Source organism: Bos indicus, chromosome 9 (genome assembly GCF_029378745.1).
Source record: "Bos indicus isolate NIAB-ARS_2022 breed Sahiwal x Tharparkar chromosome 9, NIAB-ARS_B.indTharparkar_mat_pri_1.0, whole genome shotgun sequence".
Taxonomy (NCBI): domain Eukaryota; kingdom Metazoa; phylum Chordata; class Mammalia; order Artiodactyla; family Bovidae; genus Bos; species Bos indicus.
Genome location: NC_091768.1, coordinates 74,842,982 through 74,869,179, shown reverse-complemented (window position 1 = coordinate 74,869,179; position 26,198 = coordinate 74,842,982). Strand labels below are relative to the sequence as shown.

The following is a 26,198-nucleotide window of genomic DNA, read 5'->3' as shown; positions in this document are numbered from 1 at the left end:
TGAACTTAGTTTTCTGAATGTTGAGCTTTAAGCCAGCATTTTCACTCTCCACTTTCACTTTCATCAAGAGGCTTTTTAGTTCCTCTTCATTTTCTGCCATAAGGGTGGTGTCATCTGCATATCTGAGGTGATTGATATTTCTCCCGGCAATCTTGATTCCAGCTTGTGCTTCTTCCAGCCCAGCGTTTCTCATGATGTACTCTGCATAGAAGTTAAATAAGCAGGGTGACAATATACAGCCTTGATGTACTCCTTTTCCTATTTGGAAAAGTCTGTTTTTCCGTGTCCAGTTCTAACTGTTGCTTCCTGACCTGCATATAGGTTTCTCAAGAGGCAGATCAGGTGGTCTGGTATTCCCATCTCTTTCAGAATTTTCCACAGTTTATTGTGATCCACACAGTCAAAGGCTTTGGCATAGTCGATAATGTAGAAATAGATGTTTTTCTGGAACTCTCTTGCTTTTTTGATGATCCAGTGGATGTTGGCAATTTGATCTCTGGTTCCTTTGCCTTTTCTAAAACCAGCTTGAACATCAGGAAGTTCATGGTTTATGTATTGCTGAGGCCTGGCTTGGAGAATTTTGAGCATGACTAGTGTGTGAGATGAGTGCAATTGTGCAGTACTTTGAGCATTCTTTGGCATTACCTTTCTTTGTGATTGGAATGAAAACTGACCTTTTCCAGTCCTGTGGCCATTGCTGAGTTTTCCAAATTTGCTGGCATATTGAGTGCAGCACTTTCACAGCATCATCTTTCAGGATTTGAAAGAGCTCAACTGGAATTCCATCACCTCCACTAGCTTTGTTCGTAGTGATGCTTTAACTCTATTCTTTTCTATATGTAAGTTTCTATAATCCAAGTCAAGTTATGAAAAATGCGTTTTTTGAGTTTGACTTTCAGTTATTTTTTAATAACTTTCATTGTAGCTGGTCCATATAAACTTAAATATAAGTTAAAGCAAGCAACAATGATAACTGTCATAAGTGCTGGTTGGGGAATGTTAGGGGCTGCTATAGGATAAAGAGAAAGGTGAGAGAGCAAAGCTGGGAGGAGAGCCAGCTTTCAAAGGAAATATTGTGACTCAAGAGCCTAGACTTACATCTTAAAAAGAAAAAAAAAAATACAAAAAACAAAACTCACAGAGTTTCTGAAGTGACAGACTGAACTGAAATGACCCAAGGCAATATTATGGACCATGACTTGAGGGGCCATGGGAAGTTCACTGACAAATTTATCTCTACAACTTCTTTTTAAAGCTAATCTAAAAAAGAAATAACCACAAAGTAGTTATGCTGAATTCATATGCAGCATGACTTACTGAGAACATTTTGAGAGATATATATATATATATATATATATATAGTATTTGTTTAGTGGGTAGAAATAATAATCCCTAAAATTTTAGAGTTCACATAAGGTTTTTGTATATGTTATTAACAATTGGTGGCTTATAAGCACCTTGTAAGGTGGGCAAAGCTGATATTTTTCTTCCCATTTTACAATTAGGGCAAATGCAACTCAAAGAACTTAAGTGAATTCTTGATGTTTTATGGTTAATAACATTTCAAATTAATTTTTTTCAGATCCAGTGTTGTTTTTACTACACTCTAGCCTCTCTTTCCTGGAATTTCCAGGAACAGGCATTTCTAGAAATATCTGTACTGTTTTATTGAAGAGGCCTAGACTTGTGAGAGACCCGCATGGAATAGTGTTGACTCAGTACTTGGAAACAGTGTATCTTAGGCAAATGACTTAAACTTTAAGAAATTCAGTTTTCTTATTTGAAAAATAAGAATAATATCTACCTGGATGAGTGAGAATGCTCTTAGCATCCGAAAAGTAGCTGAATAGCTTACTTCAATGGGCTTAAGCAGGAAGAAAATGTAACTTCTTAAAACATGAAGTTCAGAAATAGGGCTGGGTCTGGTAGTTGAGTCAGCAGCTTAAAAGGCAGCCGAATCTGTTTCCTTGTTATTGTTGTGGGTGACTGCCCTCAGTCTGGCTCTCTTAGAGTTAGTTACAAGGTGCCTTTGGCCATTTTAGACATCAATCGAACTTAGCTATGCCAAGGTCTAAGATGAGAGAAAAGGAGGCCATCTCTTTCTGTATCTTTCTCTTAGGACTAAGAAAACACTCATAAAAACCTATCTCACACATTCCTTACATTTCTTTATGCTTCCAGTATTTCATCATTAGCCCAATGTTACACAAATCACTAGCAAGGAAGATGGTTTGATTACAGATGGTTTAGACTCATCACTTTAGGAAGAATAGATGCTCTGTTTGAGGGATTAAATGAAGCAACATATGTTCAAGCCTTGGAATTCAGTAAACCCTTAGAGTTATATTCTTAGTATATAATATGTGAAAATATTTTATATTTCTGCATATAATGTTATACTTATGTTCAAAGCAGATATTGACTAGATTAGTGGCTACGGATTAGATTACTCGTCCCTAAAATATTCCTGAGTTTTCTTTCTCTTCTTTCTGAATCTAGCTCACCATTTTAGCTAATGAGGGAAAAGAGAGTGTGTGTATTTTTTACATAGGACTTGATAGAATTTCATATACCATAGTTATCATGGAGTCACCTGGGATAGGCAGTGATTGCTTGAAATCATACCTGGTTTTAGAGATGATGGTATTCTCTTTCTTAAGGGGAGATAGAAGTCATTTTCAGAACTTTGAAAGGAAATTGGCTGCTGTTCTATATTAACATAATCAGGTTTCCCCTGTTGTAATGCCAAAAAAATCCATAGCAAACAAGTCAATCTAATCACACGGACCACAGCCTTGTCTAACTCAATGAAACTAAGCCATGCCGTGTGAGGCCAACCAAGATGGGCTGGTCATGGTGGAGAGGTCTGACAGAATGTGGTCCACTGGAGAAGGGAATGGCAAACCACTTCAGTATTCTTGCCTTGAGAACCCCATGAACAGTATGAAAAGGCGAAATGATAGGATACTGAAAGAGGAACTCTCTGGGTCAGTAGGTACCCAAAATGCTACTGGAGATCAGTGGAAAAATACTCCAGAAAGAATGAAGGGATGGAGCCAAAGCAAAAACAATACCCAGTTGTGGATGTGACTGGTGATAGAAGCAAGGTCTGATGCTGTAAAGAGCAATATTGCATAGGAACCTGGAATGTTAGGTCCATGAATCAAGGCAAATTGGAAGTGGTCAAACAGGAGATGGCAAGAGTGAATGTTGACATTCTAGGAATCAGCAAACTAAAATGGACTGGAATGGGTGAATTTAACTCAGATGACTATTATATCTACTACTGTGGGCAGGAATCCCTTAGAAGAAATGGAGTAGCCATCATGGTCAACAAAAGAGTCCGAAATGCAGTACTTGGATGCAATTTCAAAAACTACAGAATGATCTCTATTCGTTTCCAAGGCAAACGATTCAATGTCACAGTAATCCAAGCCTATGCCCCAACCAGTAACACTGAAGAAGCTGAAGTTGAACGGTTCTGTGAAGACCTACAAGACCTTTTAGAACTAATACCCAAAAAAGATGTCCTTTTCATTATAGGGGACTGGAATGCAAAAGTAGGAAGTCAAGAAACACCTGGGGTAACAGGCAAATTTGGCCTTGGAATACGGAATGAAGTGGGGCAAAGGCGAATAGTTTTGCCAAGAGAATGCACTGGTCATAGCAAACACCCTCTTCCAACAATATAAGAGACGACTCTACATATGGACATCACCAGATGGTCAACACTGAAATCAGACTGATTATATTCTTTGCAGCCAAAGATAGAGAAGCTCTATACAGTCAGCAAAAACAAGACCAGGAGCTGACTGTGGCTCAGATCATGAACTCCTTATTGCCAAATTCAGACTTAAATTGAAGAAAGTAGGGAAAACCACAAGACCATTCAGGTATGACCTAAATCAAATTCCTTATGATTATACAGTGGAAGTGAGAAATAGATTTAAGGGACTAGATCTGATAATGCTTGATGAACTAGGGACAGAGGTTTGTGACATTGTACAGGAGACAGGGATCAAGACCATCCCCATGGAAAAGAAATGCAAAAAAGCAAAATGGCTGTCTGGGGAGGCCTTACAAATAGCTGTGAAAAGAAGAGAAGTGAAAAGCAAAGGAGTAAAGGAAAGATATAAGCATCTGAATGCAGAGTTCCAAAGAATAGTAAGAAGAGATAAAAAAAGGCTTCCTCAGCAATCAATGCAAAGAAATAGAGGAAAACAACAGAATGGGAACGACTAGAGATCTCCTTAAGAAAATTAGAGATACCAAGGGAACATTTCATGCAAAGATGGGCTCGATAAAGGACAGAAATGGTATGGACCTAACAGAAGCAGAAGATATTAAGAAGAGGTGGCAAGAATACACAGAAGAACTGTACAAAAAAGATCTTCATGACCAAGATAATCACGATGGTATGATCACTGACCTAGAGCCAGACATCCTGGAATGTGAAGTCAAGTGGGCCTTAGAAAGCATCACTATGAACAAAGCTAGTGGAGGTGATGGAATTCCAGTTGAGCTATTTCAAATCCTGAAAGATGATGCTGTGAAAGTGCTGCACTCAATATGCCAGCAAATGTGGAAAACTCAGCAGTGGCCACAGGACTGGAAAAGGTCAGTTTTCATTCCAATCCCAAAGAAAGGCAATGCCAAAGAATGCTCAAACTACTGCACAATTGCACTCATCTCACATGCTAGTAAAGTAATGCTCAAAATTCTCCAAGCCAGGCTTTAGCAATATGTGAACTGTGAATTTCCAGATGTTCAAGCTGGTTTTAGAAAAGGCAGAGTAGCCAGAGATCAATTTGCCAACATCCACTGGATCATTGAAAATGCGAGAGTTTCAGAAAAACATCTATTTCTGCTTTATTGACTATGCCAAAGCCTTTGACTGTGTGGATCACAATAAACTGTGGAAAATTCTGAAAGAGATAGGAATACCAGACCACCTGACCTGCCTCTTAAGAAACCTATATGCAGGTCAGGAAGCAACAGTGAGAACTGGATATGGAACAACAGACTGGTTCCAAATAGGAAAAGGAGTACATCAGGGCTGTATATTGTCACCCTGTTTATTTAACTTCTATGCAGAGTACATCATGAGAAACGCTGGGCTGGAAGAAGCACAAGCTGGAATCAAGATTGCCGGGAGAAATATCAATAACCTCAGATATGCATATGACACCACCCTTATGGCAGGAGTGAAGAGGAACTCAAAAGCCTCTTGATGAAAGTGAAAGTGGAGAGTGAAAATGCTGGCTTAAAGCTCAACATTCAGAAAACTAAGATCATTGCATCTGGTCCCATCACTTCATGGGAAATAGATGGGGAAACAGTGGAAACAGTGTCAGACTTTATTTTTTGGGGCTCCAAAATCACTGCAGATGGTGACTGCAGCCATGAAATTAAAAGACACTTACTCCTTGGAAGGAAAGTTATGACCAACCTAGATAGCATATTCAAAAGCAGAGACATTGCCAACAAAGGTCCGTGTAGTCAAGGTTATGGTTTTTCCTGTGGTCATGTATAGATGTGAGAGTTGGACTGTGAAGAAAGCTGAGCACCAAAGAATTGATGCTTTTGAACTGTGGTGTTGGAGAAGACTCTTGAGAGTCCCTTGGACTGCAAGAAGATCCAACCAGTCCATTCTAAAGGAGATCAGTCCTGGGTGTTCTTTGGAAGGACTGATGCTAAAGCTGAAACTCCAGTACTTTGGCCACCTCATGCGAAGGGTTGACTCATTGGAAAAGACCCTGGTGCTGGGAGGGATTGGGGGCAGGAGGAGAAGGGGACGACAGAGGATGAGATGGCTGGATGGCATCATTGACTCAATGCACATGAGTTTGAATGAACTCTGGGAGTTAGTGATGGACAGGGAGGGCTGGCGTGCTGCGATTCATGGGGTCGCAAAGAGTTGGACACGACTGAGCGACTGAATGGAACTGAACTGAGTAAGCTAAAAGTATTAAATCTGTTTTTAGCATTTATGTGTTCATTTTCCATGGTAGCTTGGGAAAGAACAGACAGATTTGCCTTATCAACTGATTCTGTTTTACGTCAGTGACAGTGCTATTCAAACAGTGATCATGCCTAATAACTGTTTAGTTTGTACGTTATTAATGGGGTTGGCTGTACTTAGGAAGAGTTATGTAACCAACCAACTGACATACAAATAAAGACCAATGTCTAGTTTCCATTTGCCATATTTTCCCTTTTTTCTTTATCTTGGCTTCGACATATCTTTCTTTCTTCATGTTATCTCTATTTCTACTACCCTCCTAACCCCCCGAGTTTGATCTCGCCATTATTCCACTGACATCATTTTCGTTTAGTCCTTCGTTGTTTCTATTAACCGAATTTCCCAAATTTGGATGATTTTCATTCTCAGAACGCAAAACCTGAAGAGTCCTTAATAACTCAGCATGGCACCCAGCTCATTGATGTCCAGGGGTAGAGGGCTCTTAAAGAACCATCAATTCTAAGATGATCTGGGACTTGGGGAGAACACACCATGTACCCACAATTGCTTTGTAAACAAGCAACCTGGTACATTGCTCTCATGCCTTGAGCTTGATTTAACATGCCATTCAACAGATGACAGATTGTGGCATGACCAAGTTGAAGTCCAGGAATGATAATGTTTAACGAGTCACTGGGAGATTTCCTAATTGTGTCTTATAGGTAATAAGCACCTAAGGAGAGAAACTAAGGCTTGCTCTCTGTAACCAAGTTGTCAGAGGGATGAGTGAGAAAGAGAACTGGATGTTTGCCAGGCATTATGATGAAAAGGAAGGAGCATTTGGAAGAACAGTAATGATTTTGCTTGGTGAACCAAAGCAGTTGTTTCCAAATCTGGCTGACTATCAGAACTACTCAGAGAGTTTTTCAACAGTGCAGAGTTCTCTGTCTCTGGAAATGTTGCTTACTGGATCCATTTTATTGAATAGCTAACCCATAATTGATAATATGACTTTTCTTTTTTAATTAAATATTTAGACTTTCCCCAGATTTTGCTGCCAGTTCCTTCTTCCTAAATGTTTGCTGTTCTTCATATCCTTAAAGATTAAGTTTAAACCCTTGGCCTTACCTCCTCTTCAGAACTTTCCCAAATCTATCTCCTCCTGTCTTCCTAGAGTTATTTGAGTATGGGTTTTGCATTTTAATTTAAAAGAATTGGCAGTTATTGGAAGGATACATTTAGATTGGTCATAAACATTTAAAAACTATTCACTCTCAGGAGCAATCAGATAAGTGCCCATTAAAATCCTGAGCTGTGCTCTCTTGTTATTATCAGTTAGCAAAAATGAAAATAGATGAGAATATTTTGGCATGAGTGCAATGTAAAAATCTCTCTCTTGTGCTGCTCTTGGGAATGTGAATTGGTAAGACCTTTCTGGAAAGCAGTTTGGCTTTATGATGTATGAAGAACCTTGAAATAATTCATGTTCCTCAGTCCAGTTATATCCTTTGTAAACCATCCAAAAGAAATAGCAGATATGGAAATAAAGATATGTTTAGAGTGCTCCCTACACTAAATTTTATGGTAATGAAAACCTGGGAGAAACAGTAGGGAAACTGTTAAATGGAAGGATATCCTCAAGTGATGGAATATCATTCATTCAAAGTTGTGTGTTTGGAGGGTTGATGGTAGCAATATACATAAATAAAGCTTACCATTTTAACCATTTTTGAAGGTATGATTCAGTGGCATTAAGTACGTTCACAATGCTGTGCTTCCATCACCACTCCCTGCCTGACAACCTCCTCACTCTCAAAACTCAAACTCTATACCCATTAAACAATTTTGGATTCCCCTTTCCCCCAGCTCCTGGCAACCACTATTCCACTTTCTGTCTCTATGAATTTGATTACTCTAGCAGAGACATTACTTTGCCAACAAAGGTCCGTCTAGTCAAGGCTATGGTTTTTCTAGTGGTCATGTATGGATGTGAGAGTTGGACTGTGAAGAAAGCTGAGTGCCGAAGAATTGATGCTTTTGAGCTGTGGTGTTGGAGAAGACTCTTGAGAATCCCCTGGACTGCAAGGAGATCCAACCAGTCCATTCTGAAGGAGATAAGTCCTGGGATTTCTTTGGAAGGACTGATGCTAAAGCTGAAACTCCAGTACTTTGGCCACCTCATGCAAAGAGTTGACTCATTGGAAAAGACTCTGCTGCTGGGAGGGATTGGGGGCAGGAGGAGAAGCGGACGACAGAGGATGAGATGGCTGGATGGCATCACTGACTCGATGGACGTGAGTCTGAGTGAACTCTGGGAGTTGGTGATAGACAGGGAGGCCTGGCGTGCTGCTATTCATGGGGTCGCAAAGAGTCGGACACGACTGAGCGACTGAACTGAACTGAACTGAGGTATCTCATATAAGTGGAATCATACAGTATATATCTTTTTTGTGAATGGCTTATTTCACTTAGCATGACATTCTTAAGGCTCATCCATGTTGTAGCAATGAGGCATCCCTCATAGCTCAGTTGGTAAAGATTCTACCTGCAATGCAGGAGACCCTGGTTCAATTCCTGGGTCGGGAAGATCTGCTAGAGAAGGGATAGGCTACCCACTCCAGTATTCTTGGGCTTTCCTTGTGGCTCAGCTGATAAAGAATCTGCCTGCAATGCAGAAGACCTGGGTTCGATCCCTGGGTTGGGAAGATCCCCTGGAGAAGGGAGAGGCTACCCACTCCAGTATTCTGGCTTGGAGAATTCCATGGACTGTATAGTCCATGGGGTTGCAGAGTTGGACACAACTGAACAACTTTCACTTTCATGTTGTAGCATGTGTCTGAATCTGCATTCTAAAGGCTGAATAATATTCCCTTTTATGTACATTGTCTTTACCTGTTCACCTGTCAATGGACATTTGGGCTTGTTTCCACCTTTCAGCTGTTATGAGTAAATATTACTATAAATATGGGTGTACAAATATCTGTTTGAATCCTCTGTTTTCAATTCTTTTTAGTATAAGCCCAAAAGACGATTGTGGTTTTAAATAAATATTTAATAGTAACATGCATCATGATATCATATGAAAATTTTAAAAACAGGTTATTAAATGGCATGATTCTTGTTTTTGGAAAAATATGTACATAGTAAAAGGACTGAAAGGAGATAGCTAGAATTTTGACTTTTTAAATTTTTCATCCTGACTTTTCTATTACAATAAAATTATGTACAAATAAGTTGTATGAATTGGAGAGGGTTTCCCCATCTCCAGATCAAATTAACAGAGTGATTCAGCACTAATTTTTATCTCATGCTGTCTTGCTTTACTTCTGAGTTATTTTGTGAGTGATAATTTCAGAAATATCCCTAGAGATGTAAAGCACCGTGAAATTCTAATTTAATTACTTGTATGTCTTACAGAAAGAATCACAGCTGTTATATCACAAAGGAGGAAAATGACAGCTAAATAGAAAGAACTTGAGCTTAGTTTCTTCGTTGGTGGAAAATAGATGCTCTTTCGCTAGAAACAATTGATTCAAGAATATTTCCTTTATTTTTTACTTGGTTGCACATCTCAGTACAAATGCAAAAGTGAGCCAAGTTCTTAGTCTAAAGACTCATCACTCTATTAACAAGTACTTAGCTTTTTTAGAGCTAGTTGCAATCAGTGACAAACACAATGCTGATATAAGGCAGTCCTTGAACAAAAATCTGTTGCTCTGAAAGCTTGGACAATAACTTTGCATCTCTTCAATGTAATAATGAATTGAAGATTAAAAATTATTTGTCCTCTTTCAACACATATTTAGTACTAAGTAGAAAAAGATCAACAATAGTATAAATAACTTTAGTTACTCAAATATACTCTCTAGAATTTTCTTGAGATGTCTGTTGCCATCCTTAAGACTTGTTGCCTTCATGAAGTCTTAATGTAGCTTCATGCTAAGTTGCTTCAGTTGTGTCTAACTCTTTGCTGCCCCATGGACTATTGCCCACCAGGCTCCTCTGTCCATGGGATTCTTCAAGCAAGAATACTGGAGTAGGTTGCCATGTCCTTCTCCAGGGGATCTTCCCGACCCAGGACTGAACCTGTGTCTCCTGCAGCTCTGCACTGCAGGCAGATTCTTTACCACTGAGCCACTGGGGAAGCCCTCTAATCATTTTATTGCTATATTTTTATAGTTTTATATTATTAGTCATTGTTTATATATTTCTTTGTGTAACGTCTAACCTACTGTTAATGTTCATTTATCCTCTTGCTAGTTAAACTGTAAAGTTTTCAATGACATAGAATATCTTTGGTGCATTTTTATAAATAATTTTATTGATCTATTTATTTATTTTTGGCAGTGCTGGGCCTTCGTGGGTGTGGGCTTTTCTCTAGTTGGTGGCGAGCAGGGGCTACTCTGTAGTTGTGGTGTGCGGGCTTCTCACTGCGGTGGTCTCTTTTGTTGCGGAGCATGGGCTCTAATGCATGTGGGCTCCAGTGGTTGTGACAAGAGGGCTCAATAGTTGCAGCTCCAGGACTTTAGAGCTCAGGCTCACTAGTTGTGGCTCAGGGCCTTAGTTGCTCCGCAGCATGTGGGGTCTTTCCAGACCAGAGATCAAACCCTCGTCTCCTGCATTGGCAGGCAGATTCTTTACCACTGAACTACCAGGGAAGCCCTCTTTGATTCATTTTCATGGCACATCCAGTGGTATTTCCATGCCAGTCTTTTAAAAATTTAGTCTCTAATCTAATAAGATTGACCAAGTACAGTTTTGTGACAAACACCATTCTTTCCAAGAGTATATCAATACCTGTTTCTGTAGTGTGTAGAATCCAAATTTATTTTTAATGTAAAAGCAGTTCTCTCTATTTTTATTTCTTGTTATTATTTTTCCTGTTTCACCCAATTCCTTTTTACTAAAAAAAAAAAAAACAAAAGCAGAAATAATGAAAATCGACTAAAAGTTTTTTTTTTTTTTTTTTTAACACACACCAAAGTGTAGGCAAAGTTATATAGAGAAGAGGGCTCAGGTTTAGAATCTGGCAGAAGTGGGTAAAGTTCCTGCTCAGCCACTTTTAAACTGAATGACTTAGTATTTCCATTCTGCAGAGTTCTGATTAGTAAACTTGAGAGAATCCTCCCTGCCTTAGGAGCTGTATGAATTAGAAATATTATGCTGGAAGTGTCAAGTGCAAGGCCTGTACCTAGTAGGTGCCCAGTCATGAGAGGCAGCTATTATTTTTGTGTCTTTTACTATCTGGTGGTAACCACAGCTTCCTGTGGTAGAGAATATCATCTGCTCTATTGTGTTGTTAGAAATACACTGTCCCTGTTCATAGGAAGGTTATATGTTTCCACCCCATGATACCAGGTTCTGATTTGTATGTTGGCTGATGCTTTTTATTAGCAGAAGCTTTAAAAGCCATGTCATTTTTCCTTAGCCATTTTCTAGAGAAAGCAGCTCCTTCAAGCTAGGTCTCAGAGGGAAAAAAGTGTCAGGCAGAGACAAGCCAGCTGATGCAGAAATTGGCAAACCACTGGGATTTGTTGTTGATACTTGGCACATTTACGCTAAAATGACTGATACATCTTCTTCAGCTGCAATGGATTGTTTCATTATTTTAGCCTCCGTATGCATTCTTCTTGGGGCTTCCCTGGTACCTCAGCTGGTAAAGAATCTGCCTGCAATGCAGGAGACACCAGTGTGATTCCTGGGTCGGGAAGATCCCCTGGAGAAGGGATAGGCTACCCACTCCAGTGATTCTTGGGCTTCCCTGGTGACTCAGACGGTCAAGAATCTGCCTGAAATGCAGGAGACCTGGGTTTGATCCCTTGGTTGGGAAGATCCCCTGGAGGAGGGCATGGCAACCCACTCCAGTATTCTTGCCTGGAGAATTCCATGGACAGAGGAGCCTGGCAGGCTAAAGTCCATGAGGTTGCAGAGTCAGACACAACTGAGCAACTGAGCACAGCACATGCATTTTTATTAAGTTTGAATGTAAAGAAACAGTGAAATGATAATGCATATATGGAAAGTTAGCACCAAGGACACGGATACACCAGGGATAAGGATTATCATGCTCTTTAAAATAAGCTTCAGTAATAGCATGAAAAATGAATCATATGCCGCATTTTCAGAGGAGACTATCCTCTCCCTAATAATAAATTAAAGAAGTTTCTCATATAAGTAGGCAACAAAACTATACAAACATATCTTTAATGTTTTTATTAAATAGTACATTCTAGTAACATTAAAATAGAATGTGGTGAAGGTGCTATGCAGTTCACTAATGTGGTCTAAGGCGGTAGCTCTCTGGGCTTATGGTCTTATCAAGATCAGGATTTAGACTACTAAGGAAGTGAAGAGATTATTTTTTATATGACCTGCTATATTTATCACTTGTCACAGCCTGGCTCTTGGTAAGAGATGGATGCAGGTTTTCTTCATGCAGCAGGTATTTTGAAATCACCTGCAGTGAGTTGGGCTCCTGCTGAGTCAAGTGCTAAAGATTTAGTCCTCAACAAGACTGGCAAGGCTCCTGCTGTCAGACTGCGTACAATATGAGAGATAGATGGTAAAAACAATGATTTCAGATTGTTATCAATTCTGCAATAGTCATAGAACTATTGTTTCCTTTTTTTTTTTTCCTTGTGTCATACTCATCTGTGAATTTCAGGAAAATTTTCCAGTTCTCCTAAGTTGCCATATTTATTGGCTTAAGGTTGTTCCAGATATCCGTTTACTTTCTTTTTAATGCTTATATACTCTTGTGTGCTAAGTCACTTTGGTTGCGTCCAACTCTTTGTGACCCTAGGGACTGTAGCCCTCCAGGCTCCTTTGTCCATGGGATTCTCTGGGCAAGGATACTGGAATGGATTGCCATGCCCTCCTCCAGAGGATCTTTCAGACCTAGGGACTGAAACCACGTCTCTTAAGTCTCCTGAATTGACAAGGGGGGTTCTTTACCACTAGGACCAGCTGGGAAACTTCCCTTGTGTCTCCAATGGTAAAGAATCTGCCCGCCTGCAGGAGACATGGGTTAAGTCCCTGGTTCAGGAAGATCTTCTGGAGAAGGGCATAGCAACCCACTCCAGTATTTTTGTCTGGAGAATTCCACGGATAGAGGAGCCTAGCGGGCTACAGTCCACGGGGTTGCAAAGAGTCAGTCATGACTGAGCAACTAACATTTAATGCTTGTAGGACCTATACTGATGTCCCCATTTTCATTTCTCTTTCTCTCTCTGATGAGCAGTCTATCTAGGAGTTTATCAATTTTATTAATCTTCCCCTTTTGACACTGTTCCTTTTCTTTATTGCACATCTATTTTCTACTTCATTGATTTCTTTATTATCTCTTCCTTCTAGTTTATTTTGGAATATGTGCTGTTTTATTTCTAGATGGAAGTTTAGAGTATTGGTTTTTTTTCACCCTTGCTGCTTTCCCAGCCAGAGGAGGCAATGGCACCCCACTTCAGTACTCTTGCCTGGAAAATCCTATGGATGGAGGAGCCTGGTAGGCTGCAGTCCATGAGTTCGCTAAGAGTCAGACACGACTGAGAGACTTCACTTTTACTTTTCACTTTCCTGCATTGGAGAAGGAAATGGCAACCCACTCCAGTGTTCTTGCCTGGAGAATCCCAGGGACGGGGGAGCCTCGTGGGCTGCCATCTATAGGGTTGCACAGAGTCGGACATGACTGAAGTGACTTAGCAGCAGCTTTCCCAGCATATGCATTTAAAGATCAAAATTGTTCTGCATCCCAGATGTTTTGATATATTGAACTTTCAATATTGTTTAGGTCAAATACCTTTTAATTTTCAATGTGAATCTTTGAATCCTGGCTTATTCAGAAGTAGGTTGCCCAATTTACAGATGTATCTTTCTTGTTCTCTGGTTTAATTCTACTTTAATAAGAGGTGCCTCATAGCCCCGGAAACAGTCCACCATTGTTGGGTGTAGTGTGCCACGTAAGATAGTTCAGTTGACTTGCCTAATCATAATATTCAAATTTTCCATGTCACTGATATTTTTTGTCTAGTTGTGCTTATGTCTTTGGAGAAGGCAATGGCACCCCACTTCAGTACTCTTGCCTGGAAAATCCCATGGGCGGAGGAGCCTGGTAGGCTGCAGTCCATGGAGTCGCTAAGAGTCGGACACGACTGAGCAACTTCACTGTCACTTTTCACTTTACTGCATTGGAGAAGGAAATGGCAACCCACTCCAGTGTTCTTGCCTGGAGAATCCCAGGGACGGAGGAGCCTGGTGGGCTTCCATCTATGGGGTCGCACAGAGTCGGACACGACTGAAGTGACAGCAGCAGCAGCAGCAGCAGCAGCTTATGTCTTGCAATTCATTTTCTATTAATTTAATATCTTCTTCACTATTTATTTCATATCTTTGTTTCTTTAGTCCTTCATTCCCCCTTTTTTTCTATTAATTTAGTGTTGCATTTTATACTCTATTAACACTTTAGTCATAGTAAAGAACCTGCCTACCAATGCAGGAGATGTAAGAGACGCAAATTCAATCCCTGGGTTGAAAAAATCCCGTGGAGGAGGGCATGGCAACCCACTCCAGTATTCTTGCCTGAAGAATCCCTTGGACAGAGGATCCTGACAGTTTATAGTCCATAGGGTCGCAAAGAGTAGGACATGACTGAAAGAGCTTAGCGCACGTGTGCACGCACACACACACACACACACACACAATACTCTTTATATTATGCTTTTAGGAGTTCACTAGAGATGACCATCCACATCCTTGACTCTTAAAGTCTACCTTAAATTTGTATTTTACCACTTCCTTGAAGAGGAGAGAAACTTTAGCCATCCGGTCGCTCAGTCTTGTCTCTTTGAGACCCCATGGACTGCAGCACGCCAGGCTTCCCTGTCCCTCACCAACTCCCAGAGCTTGCTCAAACTCATGTCCATCGAGTCGGTGATGCTATCCAATCATCTCATCTTCTGTCGTCCCCTTTTCCTCCTGCCTTCAATCTTTCCCAGCATCAGGGCCTTTTCCAGTGAGTCAATTCTTCACATCAGATGGCCAGATTATGGAGTTTCAGCTTCAGCATAAGTCCTTCCAATGAATATTCAGAACTGATTTCCTTTAGGAGTGACTGGTTTGATTGACTGACTTCCTTTATGATTAACTGGAGAGAAACTTAAAGCAGAATAAATATTCAATAGTTTTAAAATGGCTAGTATCTTCCCCTGGTAACTCAGTTGGTAAAGAATCTGCCTGCAATGCAGGAGACCTTGGTTTGATTCCTGGGTTGAGACGATCCACTGCAGACAGGATAGGTTACCCACTCCAGTATTCTTGGGCTTCCCTTGTGGCTCAGCTAGTAAAGAATCTGCCTGCAACACAGGAGACCTGTGTTCGATCCCTGGGTTGGGAAGATCCCCTGGAAAAGGAAAAGGCTACCCACTCCAGTATTCTGGCCTGGAGAATTCCATGGGCTGTATAGTCCATGAGGTCAAAAATAGTCAGACACAACTGAGCAACTTTCACTTTGACTTCAGTACTCTTTCTGATGCTCTTTTTGCAGTTCAGTGCTTCCAAATGGACTCACTATCCTTTAGCCTGAATACTTTTAATACTTTTTGCATGCAGATCAGTTGGCAACCAGTTCTGCCACTTTTTGCTTATTTGTACCTCTTCTTTTTTTTATCACTCTGAATATGTCATTGCATTATCTTTTGGCTTCCATAGTTTGTATTACAAGTTAGCTATCAATTTTATTCCATAGTTTGTATTGCAAAGTCAGCTATCAGTTTTATCAATAAAATTGCTATAAAAGTGCAATAAAATGCCTCCTTTGAAGGTAATATATCTTTATCTCTGGCTGATTTTAAGATTTTCCTCTTTGTCTTTGATTTTAACATTTAGGCTGTGCTTATTTTATCTTATCCAGCTTGAAGTTGAGCTTCTTAAATCTGTGTTAATGTTTTCGACAGTCTTGGAGTGTTTTTGGCTTTGTGTCTTCAAATACTTCTTGTGTTCTGTATTCTCTCTTCCCTCTTTCTAGGGCTACCATGATACATATGTTAGACCATTTAACTGTGTCTTATATGTCTCTTACATTCAGTTGTGTCTTTTCCCCCTCCCATTTTCTGTGTATCAGTTTACAAACTGTTTATTGACGTTTCTTTTTTTTCTTCATCAAGTCCATCTTCTCCTCTGTCTGCTAAGTCACTTCAGTTGTGTCCGACTCTGTGCGACCCCATAGGCGGCAGCCCACCAGGCTCCTCCATCCCTGGGATTCTCCAGGCGAGAACACTGGAGTGGGTTGCCATTTCCTTCTCCAATGCATGAAAGTGAAAAGGGAAAGTGAAGTCGTTCAGTCGTGTCCGACTCTGTGCGACTCCATGGACTGCCGCCTACCAGGCTCCTCCATCCATGGGATTTTCCAGGCAAGAGTACTGGAGTGGTGTGCCATTGCCTTCTCCATCTTCTCTGTCTAGTCTGCTATTAAACCTACACAATGAATTTTTATTTTCAGGTGTTATATATTTCAGTTCTAGACTGCTTGATTCTCTTTATCTTTTAGATTCCAACTCTAGATTGAAATTGTCTTTTCCTTCATTTGTCCATTTTTTCCACAATTTTCTTCACCATATTTGTAATAATGATTTAAAGTCCTTGTCTACAAACACCAACATATGAATTATCTGTGAGTCGGGTCCTCTTGTCTGTTTTGTTCTTTTGTTTATTGGTCATTTTTTCCTGATTCTGAAGTTCTCATAATTCTTTATTGTATGCCATACATTTTATATATAAGAATTACTGAGATTAAGAATGATTTTATTTTCTCTCATAGAAGGCTCTCACTTCCCTCTGTTAGCCAGACATGATAAGGAGCTGATTATCTCAAAAACTGCGGTTGAGTTGAGTTGGTCTCGGTTTCAGTTTTATCAACCCATCTATCTCTGTTTTTGTCCCTGCTTCTTGATATGACCACCCTCAGCTTTTGATTGAGAGCCAAGCAGTGTTCTATCTTCTTATCCCTGTATACTATAAACTGCCCTTTGGAGTTCTGAGTTTGAGTCTTTATTCTCTTACATTATAAAGCTCCAAACTTTGGAGGAGATTGTTAGCTATTTGTTGTAGGCTCCTCCTTCTAGTATTTACTTCTCAGTTCAGTTCAGTTCAGTCACTCAGTCATGTCCGACTCTTTGTGACCCCATGAATAGCAGCACACCAGGCCTCCCTGTCCATCACCAACTCCCGGAGTTTACCCAAACTCATGTCCATCGAGTTGGTGATGCCATCCAGCCATCTCATCCTCTGTCATCCCCTTCTCCTCCTGCCCCCAATCCCTCCCAGCATCAGGGTCTTTTCCAATGAGTCAGCTCTTCACATTAGGTGGCCAAAGTATTGGAGTTTCAGCCTTAGCATCATTCCTTCCAAAGAACACCCAGGACTGATCTCCTTTAGAATGGACTGCTTGGATCTTCTTGCAGTCCAAGGGACTCTCAAGAGTCTTCTCCAACACCACAGTTCAAAAGCATCAATTTTTCGGCACTCAGCTTTCTTCACAGTCCAACTCTCACATCCATACATGACCACAGGAAAAACCATAGCCTTGACTAGACGAACCTTTGTTGGCAAAGTAATGTCTCTGCTTTTGAATATGCTGTCTAGGTCGGTCATAACTTTCCTTCCAAGGAGTAAGCATCTTTTAATTTCATGGCTGCAGTCACCATCTGCAGTGATTTTGGAGCCCCAAAAAATAAAGTCTGACACTGTTTCCACTGTTTCCCCATCTGTTTTCCATGAAGTGATAGGACCAGATGCCATGATCTTTACTTCTAAGCACCGCCAAACTTCAGATTTCACTGCCATTCCAGCCATACCTCATCCCCAACTGCCCATACAGCCGGTGTTAAGCAAATGTCCTGTGGAGAAAATCAGCTACATGTTTGGGGTCCCTCAGGGTTTCACCTTGTCATGCCAGCTCATGCAACTGTCAGCAAATCCACTTGTTTCTCTTTTCCCTGGTAGAGTTTCAAATAGGTAGAGTTTCTCTGCCTATACCAAGCCTATGCTTAATCTATGGTCAGAATCAGCAAATGCCCCTATAGACGAAAGCATTTTATCTCGGAAGGACACTTCCCTGTTTGGAGTTTTATTTCAATAATGATGTTGCTTCCATAGATCTCCAATGACTATAAAATTATGTTCTTAATGTGTATCCTTTACCCCACCTAGTTATTGTAGCAGGAGGGATGGCTCCCTAGTAGACTGTTACATCTTACTTGGAAGCTCAAGTTTCCCCTGACATTGAATATTCTTCTACAATTTAAATGGTTACATAGCTTTCCAACAATTAGAATGCATTTTGTTCCATGTTATATTTTCTAATATTTTTGGAAATTTAGGAAGTAGTTTTTCATCTTGTAACAAATATTCTTATAACCAAATGTCTGGTTACATTTTGTTGTTGTTGATTAGTCACTAAGTCATGTCCAGCTCTTTGTGACCACATGCACTGTGGCATGCCAGGCTCCTCTGTCCTTCACTGTCTCCCAGAGTTTGCTCAGATTCATGTCCATTGAGTCGGTGATGCTATCTAACCATCTCATCCTCTGTCACCCCCTTTTCATTTTGCCTTTGAGCTCTCCCAGCTTCAGGGTGTTTTCCAGTGCGTCTGCTGTTTGTATCAGGTAACCAAAGTTTTGGATCTTCAGCTTCAGCACTAGTCCTTCCAATGATTTTTCAGGGTTGGTTTCCTTTAGGATTTGCTGGTTTGATCTCCTTGCAGTCCAAGGGACTCTCAAGAGTCTTCTCCAACGCCACAGTTCAAAAGCATCATTTCTTCAGCACTCAGCCTTCTTTATGGTCCAGCTCTCACATCCGTACATGACTACTGGAAAACCACAGCTTTGACTATATGGACAAAGTTGGCAAAGTGATGTCTCTGCTTTTCAATACACTGCCTAGGTTTGTTATAGCTTTCCTTCCAAGGAGCAAGCATCTTTTAATTTCATGGCTGCAGGCACCATCCAACATGATTTTGGAGCCCAAGAAAATAAAATCTGTCACTGCTTCTACTTTTTCCCCTTTTATTTGCCACAAAGCAATGGAACCAGATGTCATGATCTTTGTTTTTTCAGTGCTAAGTGTCAAACCAGCTTTTTCAGTCTCCTCTTTCACATTCATCAAGAAAGAGGCTGTTTAATTCCTCTTTGCTTTCTGCCGTTAGAGTGGTATCATCTGTGTATCTGAGGTTGTTGATATTTCTTCCGGCAGTCTTGATTCCAGCATGTGATTCATCCAGACTGGCATTTCTGATGATACACTCTGCATATAAGTTAAATAAGAAGGGTTACAGTTTTTCCAGTTTTGAACCAATCAGTTGTTCCGTGTCTGGTTCTAACTGTTGCTTCTTGTCCTGCATACAGGTTTCTCAGGAGACAGATTAGGTGGTCTGGTATTCATATTTAATGCTTTTTCTTAGTGTAAATCCATAGATATGGAAATATTGTGTCAATAGGTATGCATTACTTTTTTTTGACATTTTACAATTTTTGATAAATATTGGCAAATTTATGCCAAGAAATAGTGTATTAATTTACTTTTCAATGTGTGAGAATTCCTACTTCCTTAAGACTTTCTCCTCAATATGCTTCTTATTATGAAGTGTTCTGAGCCATAAAAAATATAACTTATTAATTTATTGGCATCTATATTTTGCTTAAAATATTTTAAATTGTATCGTTTATGGTAACAGAAAAACAGATATAAGCCCATTTAATTTTTTCAGTTTGGTTAGTTTGGCACATAGGAAATACTTATCAGTATTTACTGATTGATTTAGGGTTATCTTGCTTTTCGGATCTTCCTTTGAATATATTAAGAGAATTTTTCCATAATTTTTTCTTTCAGTAAAAATGAAAAATTTATTTGTTGAAAGATATTTCATATATTGATATGAATTGGTAGAAAGTATAAATTACTGGTAGAAAGAAAGGTATTAACTCCTTTCTTCTCCTATGTCTTTTTTATTTGGACTTTCTACTTGCCTCTGAGAAAACACAAAGACCTTTGGATTTTGTATGAGTCTAAAACTTATAAATCATGTCTTTCCTTGATATGACCTGCTTTGGATATCAGCAATCTGGGTTACATGGTTTTTCCATTTTAGATTTGGTAAACTCCTGTACTTCTGGAGAGAAAAGGAATTCTTCTTAATCATCAGCAGTGATGCAGTTAAAAATATTTTTTTCTTATTCCACATGCAAAACTGTTCAAGCCAACTAGTACTTGTTTGAGTTTTGTTTCTTCTCAGAGATACTTTTCCTGATTAAAAAGTAAGACCCTTAAAAGGGCACACGATTCTCAATATTCAGAAAATATGTACTTATCCTTTTCAAGTTTACCTTACCATTTTAAAGTACAGAAAATTTCAAGTATGTATAATAGCCAAGAATGTACTCTAATGTACACCATTGTGCCCACTGCCATTTTTGCAATTCCCATCTTTCATTTTCAGTTAATGATTTTAATAAAAATGCTCTTATCCTAGAATTCTAATGTTTTTCCGTAAGTATCTCTTTACTGTATCATTAAATGTTTATTCACTAGGTATTTAGTCTATATTTTTCTCAATCTGGTTTTTTAAAGTAGAGATTTCATTTTTCATGTTTGTCTCAGTTTTTATTAGTTACTAGGCCATTTATATTAATTTTGTTCTACTTTGTGCTCTTAAATGAAATAATATTGAGTATTATTGCCTGTTAAATGATGTATATGAGGGGACCCTTGAACAGAACCTATGAAGTGTTACCTTGAAAATACAGTGGATGTATAAGCACTGAAGACTTTTCAAATGTTGAAGCATTTTTAAAGGTAGATAGATTCATGCACATCCAGAAAATGGTTCTCATTCTCTTTGAGCAAAAACTAGTATGCACAAGCACCATCTCTTTATTCCTAATTTCTTATTGCAATAGACATTCTTTATTGTATTTTTATATCACTCATACAAAAATGATTGTTTCAGTATGTTATGTAGATAATATTCCTGATTGCTTTGTGTATTGTTTTTACTTTGTTTACTTATAAAACTTTTCAAAAAACCACTTAACAAATATGCACAGGGTTCTTATCTTTAAATTTTCACTTTTTATAAATGCTCACACACGCACATACATTCTCTCACATTTCTGGAAGACTGTTGAAGAGTGGATTTTTTTAAAGACTGGGGCTGCTATGGTGAGGCTGAGTTAAGTAGGGGGAATGCCATGTTGCTGAGGGTGAGGGTGTGCAGTTACTTAAGCATTAAATCCTAATAGCACACTAGATTCTGGGGTGAAGGCCAGTGGAATATTTTTACTTGCTCAGGCCTTGGAGTTATGCAAACAGAGGCTATTGCAAACTCAGAGTTTCATGATTGAGAAAGTAAACTTGTACATTTGTGGGTTTATTTTTTTTTTATAGGTTCAAAAAGGCATTTGAATCAGAGCCAACACTACAGTCAGGAATTAATTATGCGGTCCTCCTCCTGGCATCTGGGCACCAGTTTGAATCTTCCTTTGAGCTCCGAAAAGTTGGTAATTACAGCTTGATGTTTTACATGGAATCAAAAAAGTGGATCCAACTCAGTGCAAAAAAAAAGGGTCTTTCATAGATAGTTCCTTTGCTTTCTGTCTCATCTGACTTCCTGAAAAAAAAATTATATCTCCTTATTTAATGTTTCATGCTATTGTGCAGAATCTTGATATTGGGATGTAATTAGATTTTTAATTTATTTCATCTGATTCTAAAAATCCCCTAGTTGATATTTTTTTATTCTCTCTCAGTGTGTGTGTGTTAGTCTTTAGTCCTGTCCAACTCTTGGCGACCACATGTACTGTAGCCCGCCAGGCTCTTCTATCCATGGGATTCTCCAGATAAGAATATTGGAGTGCACTGCCATTTCCTTCTCCAGGGGGTTTTCCAGAGCCAGGGATCCAACCCGGGTCTCCTGCACTGTAGGCAGACAGTCTTTACCTGCTGAGCCTCCAGGGAAGCCCATTCCTTCTCAAACTCATATTAGAAATAGGGGCTTTGCATTTAGCCCACAACTCCCGAATAAGGTAGTATTCTATGAAACATCAGGAAAGTTTCCTATTTTAGGTTAATTTTGTTTTCCTGGTGCTGAAAAAAAAAAAGGGAAAGAAAGACTTCTGATACTCCCTGTTTCTGTTTCTCAGGCACACCTGCCCTATGACTTCAGCATTGTTTCTGGTAGAGCCTCCCAAGACCCTAGAACAGCAGGTCAAGCAGATGGAGTCTTGGCAGTGACTGGTCTCCTCAGAGACCATCTCTGAATTGTAGCCATTGATAGAATGTGCTTTTGTCCCTTTTATCAGTGGACATTGTCTTACATGCTGACCCCTCTTTGGAATTTTTAAAGATTAGGACATCTTAAGTGAATAACTTTTGTATGATTTCCTTAGTTCTTGCTTTGATAACATTTTTAAGGTTCTAGATACTGAATACTGTGTAAGGTAGTCAAATTTTCTATCTCTTGAATGTTGAACTGTCTTTTTGCAGAGAAGCTTTCCAACTCTCATAGGAGTTTTTACTACAGACAGAAATGTTTTTCCATGGTTTTTGTAGAGGAAAAAAAATTGATCTTAGTGAAGCTGTGAATTATATGTAGACAAAACTTTTCCTTTAAGATTTCTAACTGGACAATGTTTTTAATCTTTCATAAAGAAAAAGTGAGCCCTGGGTGTTTTTTTACACTATTTGGGAAGGGCTAATTAAATAACCATATGTATATTCTGGGAAATCTTTGAAGGCAAGTAAAGTATGAGTATTAAATTCTTTTTAAAAGCCCAGACTAAAAGAATGATACAGTGTTTGTCGCTGCTGGATTGCAGTGGTATTCAATGCACAGAGTTTTATTTGAATTCATTTTTTTTTAAGCTGGAAAATGAAATCAGAAAAAATACACTGCAATGTGTACTTTTCAGAAATTATCATCATAATAAAATTCTCCATCTAAAGTTATTTTTAAAACTCTATACTGATCCGATGTATTGAGCTTCCCTGGTAGCTCAGTTGGTAAAGAATCTGCCTGCAATGCAGGAGACTGAGTTCAATCCCTGGGTTGGGAAGATCCCCTGGAGAAGGAAATGGCAACCCACTCCAGTATCCTTGCCCGGAAAATCCCATGGACAGAGGAGCCTGGTGCTCTGCAGACCATGGGGTCGCTGTATTAGTGATCTAAAATGACTTGCATTACTCTGTTCTTGAACTTGAAGTTGAAGCCTCCATATCTTTACAGAAACTGGCATTGATTTGCATGTGTAGGTAGAGCAGTAACATAGTGGTTTGAAATGTACCTGTTCTAAATTCTCTTTTTTAAGTTAAATGTAGGTTAAGATGATCAGCACTCTTCTAAGGGAGTAGATCTTAAATGTTCTCACTACAAAAACAAATGGAAATTATATGACATGATGGAGGTGTTAGCTAATGCTATAGTGATCATTTTGCCAGATACAAGTGTATCAGATCAACACGCTGCACATCTTAAAATTACACAATGTTCTGTCAATTATGTCTTTGAAGAACTGGAGGGGAAAAAAGGATGATCAGCACTCTGAGGTTTGAGGAACCGTGATTAATGGAATTTTGTAAAGGAAACACACTTCAACTTTTTCCAGGAAGAGCTCATTCATAATACACGTTGAACAAGCATTTGAAAGCATATGAAGTTGAATTTTTAATTTGGAAATTGCAAAACTTACACAGACTTAAAATATGACTTGACAATGAATTTTTAGTTCCCATAAAAGCTAAATTTTAGGCTTCTAAAATACTGTGATATACACTGGAAAATGTATGTCCTTAAATAACTGAAAGGGGATTCCCAGGTGGCTCAGTGGTAAAGAATCCGCCTGCCAATGCAGGAGACATGGGTTCTATCCTTGGGTCATCCTCTGGAGAACGAAATGGCATCTCACTCCAGTATTCTTGCCTGGGAAATCCCACAGACGGAAGAGTCTGAAGGGCTAAAGTCCATGGGGTTGCAAAAGAGGCAGACACAACTTAAAGACTAAACAATGATGATACTAAAAGGCAGTTAAAGCTCACTAACTTAGATTCTACTCATAAATTATGCTAAGAAGTATAGGTTGACCTAAAATTAATGTTTATATGGTAAAATAGGATTAAAGGGATTTTCAGAGAAAAACAGGTTGATTAAATGAATATTTTAACATAATAATTGTATTAATTAAAGTAATTAACTTACTAATTAACAACATATTTGAGATATTTTAAAGATATATAGTTGCATTCTTTTTAAAATCATAACTCAGTTCTTGTGTTCTGATAGTATTCATTTTTCTTTATGAAATCTTTTCTTTAGATGTATTTTGAAATTTATTTATAAAGGGTAAACAATGAAAATTAAGATGTCATAAGATGATTATTAAGCCTGAAGCTTTTCAAACATATTATCTTAAGTTTAAGAATTCTAATGTTAAGAATAATTCTTAACTGTTATCATCTGTTAACCAAAGACTGTTAATTCTAGTTGTGTGTTTGTTTGAGGTTATGGCTAATTGTTTCATGATCTGTGTTTTCAATATCCCAGTTTTTGAATAATCTTTGGTGTTTGTACTGCTTAGAACTAGGATTTGGAAACAACCGCATCTTTTATCTTTATCCTTTTTTCAGCTTCACAAGACTTAAAATTAATAAGCTTTAGTTAAATAAAAGATGTTTCTCCCGTGTTCTGTGGAATTTTCAACCATGAGACACTTTATGAGATGATGATGTAATAAGAGAACAGTGTGATTGGAATTGAGACAAACCACTATTTGAATCTTATTTTCAGGGAGCCATAAAAATAAAATTTGTGTTACTGAATATAAAAATCCATGACTCTTAAAAGATAATCAAGAAAAAGAAATCAAAACAAAAATAAAATCCATCACCAACCACAAAACAACTCATTTGCTGTCAATGGAGGTGACCAAATTCTCAGAAAATTTGAAATTACAGGGAGCAAAGTACAATACTTTCCCTTCCTTTTAAAGGGATACTATAGTTCATCCCTGGAGAAGGAAATGGCAACCCACTCCAGTATTCTTGCCTGGAGAATCCCATGGACAGAGGAGCTTGGTGGACTACAGTCCATGGGGTCTCAGAGTCAGACCTGATTGAGTAGAGCCTAGATCATCCAGTTGAGGAGGTAAAGCTCTTCTTAAGATATGCTACATACTAACTGTATGTTTTTAAGAATGTATTCTTCGGAAGAATGCTAGCTGATAAAGTAGAAGGACTGATGAAACTGATAATGATAGTGATGCTAAGATAATGATTCTGACCAGGATCATCGATTAGAACTAACACCATTAGGATGTTTATTTTTTTTTAATTTTCATTTGCCATATTTACATGAAACCCAAGCTCACCAGCAAATTGCTTACCAATCACAAAGAAACAATGCACCCATACAATTCATTGTATATATCCCCTCCAGGCGTCCAGCTGTCAGTGATCCACCCAGCATGGCTTGATGGCTGGACTTTTGCCAGCTGATACAGAGAACGTGAAATAAGCGGCATCTCCTGTGAAACATTGTTCAGTCGCCCAGGCATGTCCGACTCTTTGCGACTCCATGGACTGCTACATGCCAGGCTTCCCTGTCCTTCACTCTCTCCCGGAGTTTGCTCAAACTCATGTCCATTGTATCAATAATGCCATACAACAGTCTCATCCTCTCTCACTCCCTTCTCCTCCTCCCCTCAGTCCTGTGAAATAGTCTCACCAAAAATGTTTAACCCAAGCCTTAAGATTTAACAGTCAGTTAATAGAATCACAGTTGGATAGAGAAATAAGTCAGACAACACCAAGAAATGCTATCAGCCAGATCCAGAAGGTCAAAACATTCTACAGGACTCCCTGCCTGGTCTCTTCAAAAAGTCAACGTCATGGAGAAAAGTGTGGGTGGATTGGTTAGCTTAAAAGATATTTCAGTTCAGTTCAGTTGCTCAGTCATGTCCGACTCTTTGTGACCCCATGAACCACAGCACGCCAGACCTCCCTGTCCATCACCAACTCCCTGAGTCCACCCAAACCCATGTCCATTGAGTCGGTGATGCCATTCAACCATCTCATCCTCTGTCGTCCCCTTCTCTCCCTGCTCTCAATCTTTCCCAGCATTAGGGTCTTTTCAAATGAGTCAGCTCATTAGAGACATTTTTAAAAAATGCAATTAATGATTCCCGTTTGGATTCCCGTT

At 39.1% G+C, this 26,198-nt stretch overlaps 1 protein-coding gene across 2 annotated transcripts in view; it reads left to right on the top strand.

The window, feature by feature from the left end:
* Positions 1 to 26,198, top strand: part of MAP3K5 (mitogen-activated protein kinase kinase kinase 5) — a 228,642-nt gene that overhangs the window by 103,844 nt on the left and 98,600 nt on the right. For both annotated transcript variants that reach the window (XM_019967491.2, XM_070796245.1), the window contains exon 8: positions 21,395 to 21,507. In XM_019967491.2, the coding sequence (XP_019823050.2) occupies positions 21,395 to 21,507 (113 nt within the window). The remainder of the gene's footprint in view (positions 1 to 21,394; positions 21,508 to 26,198) is intronic.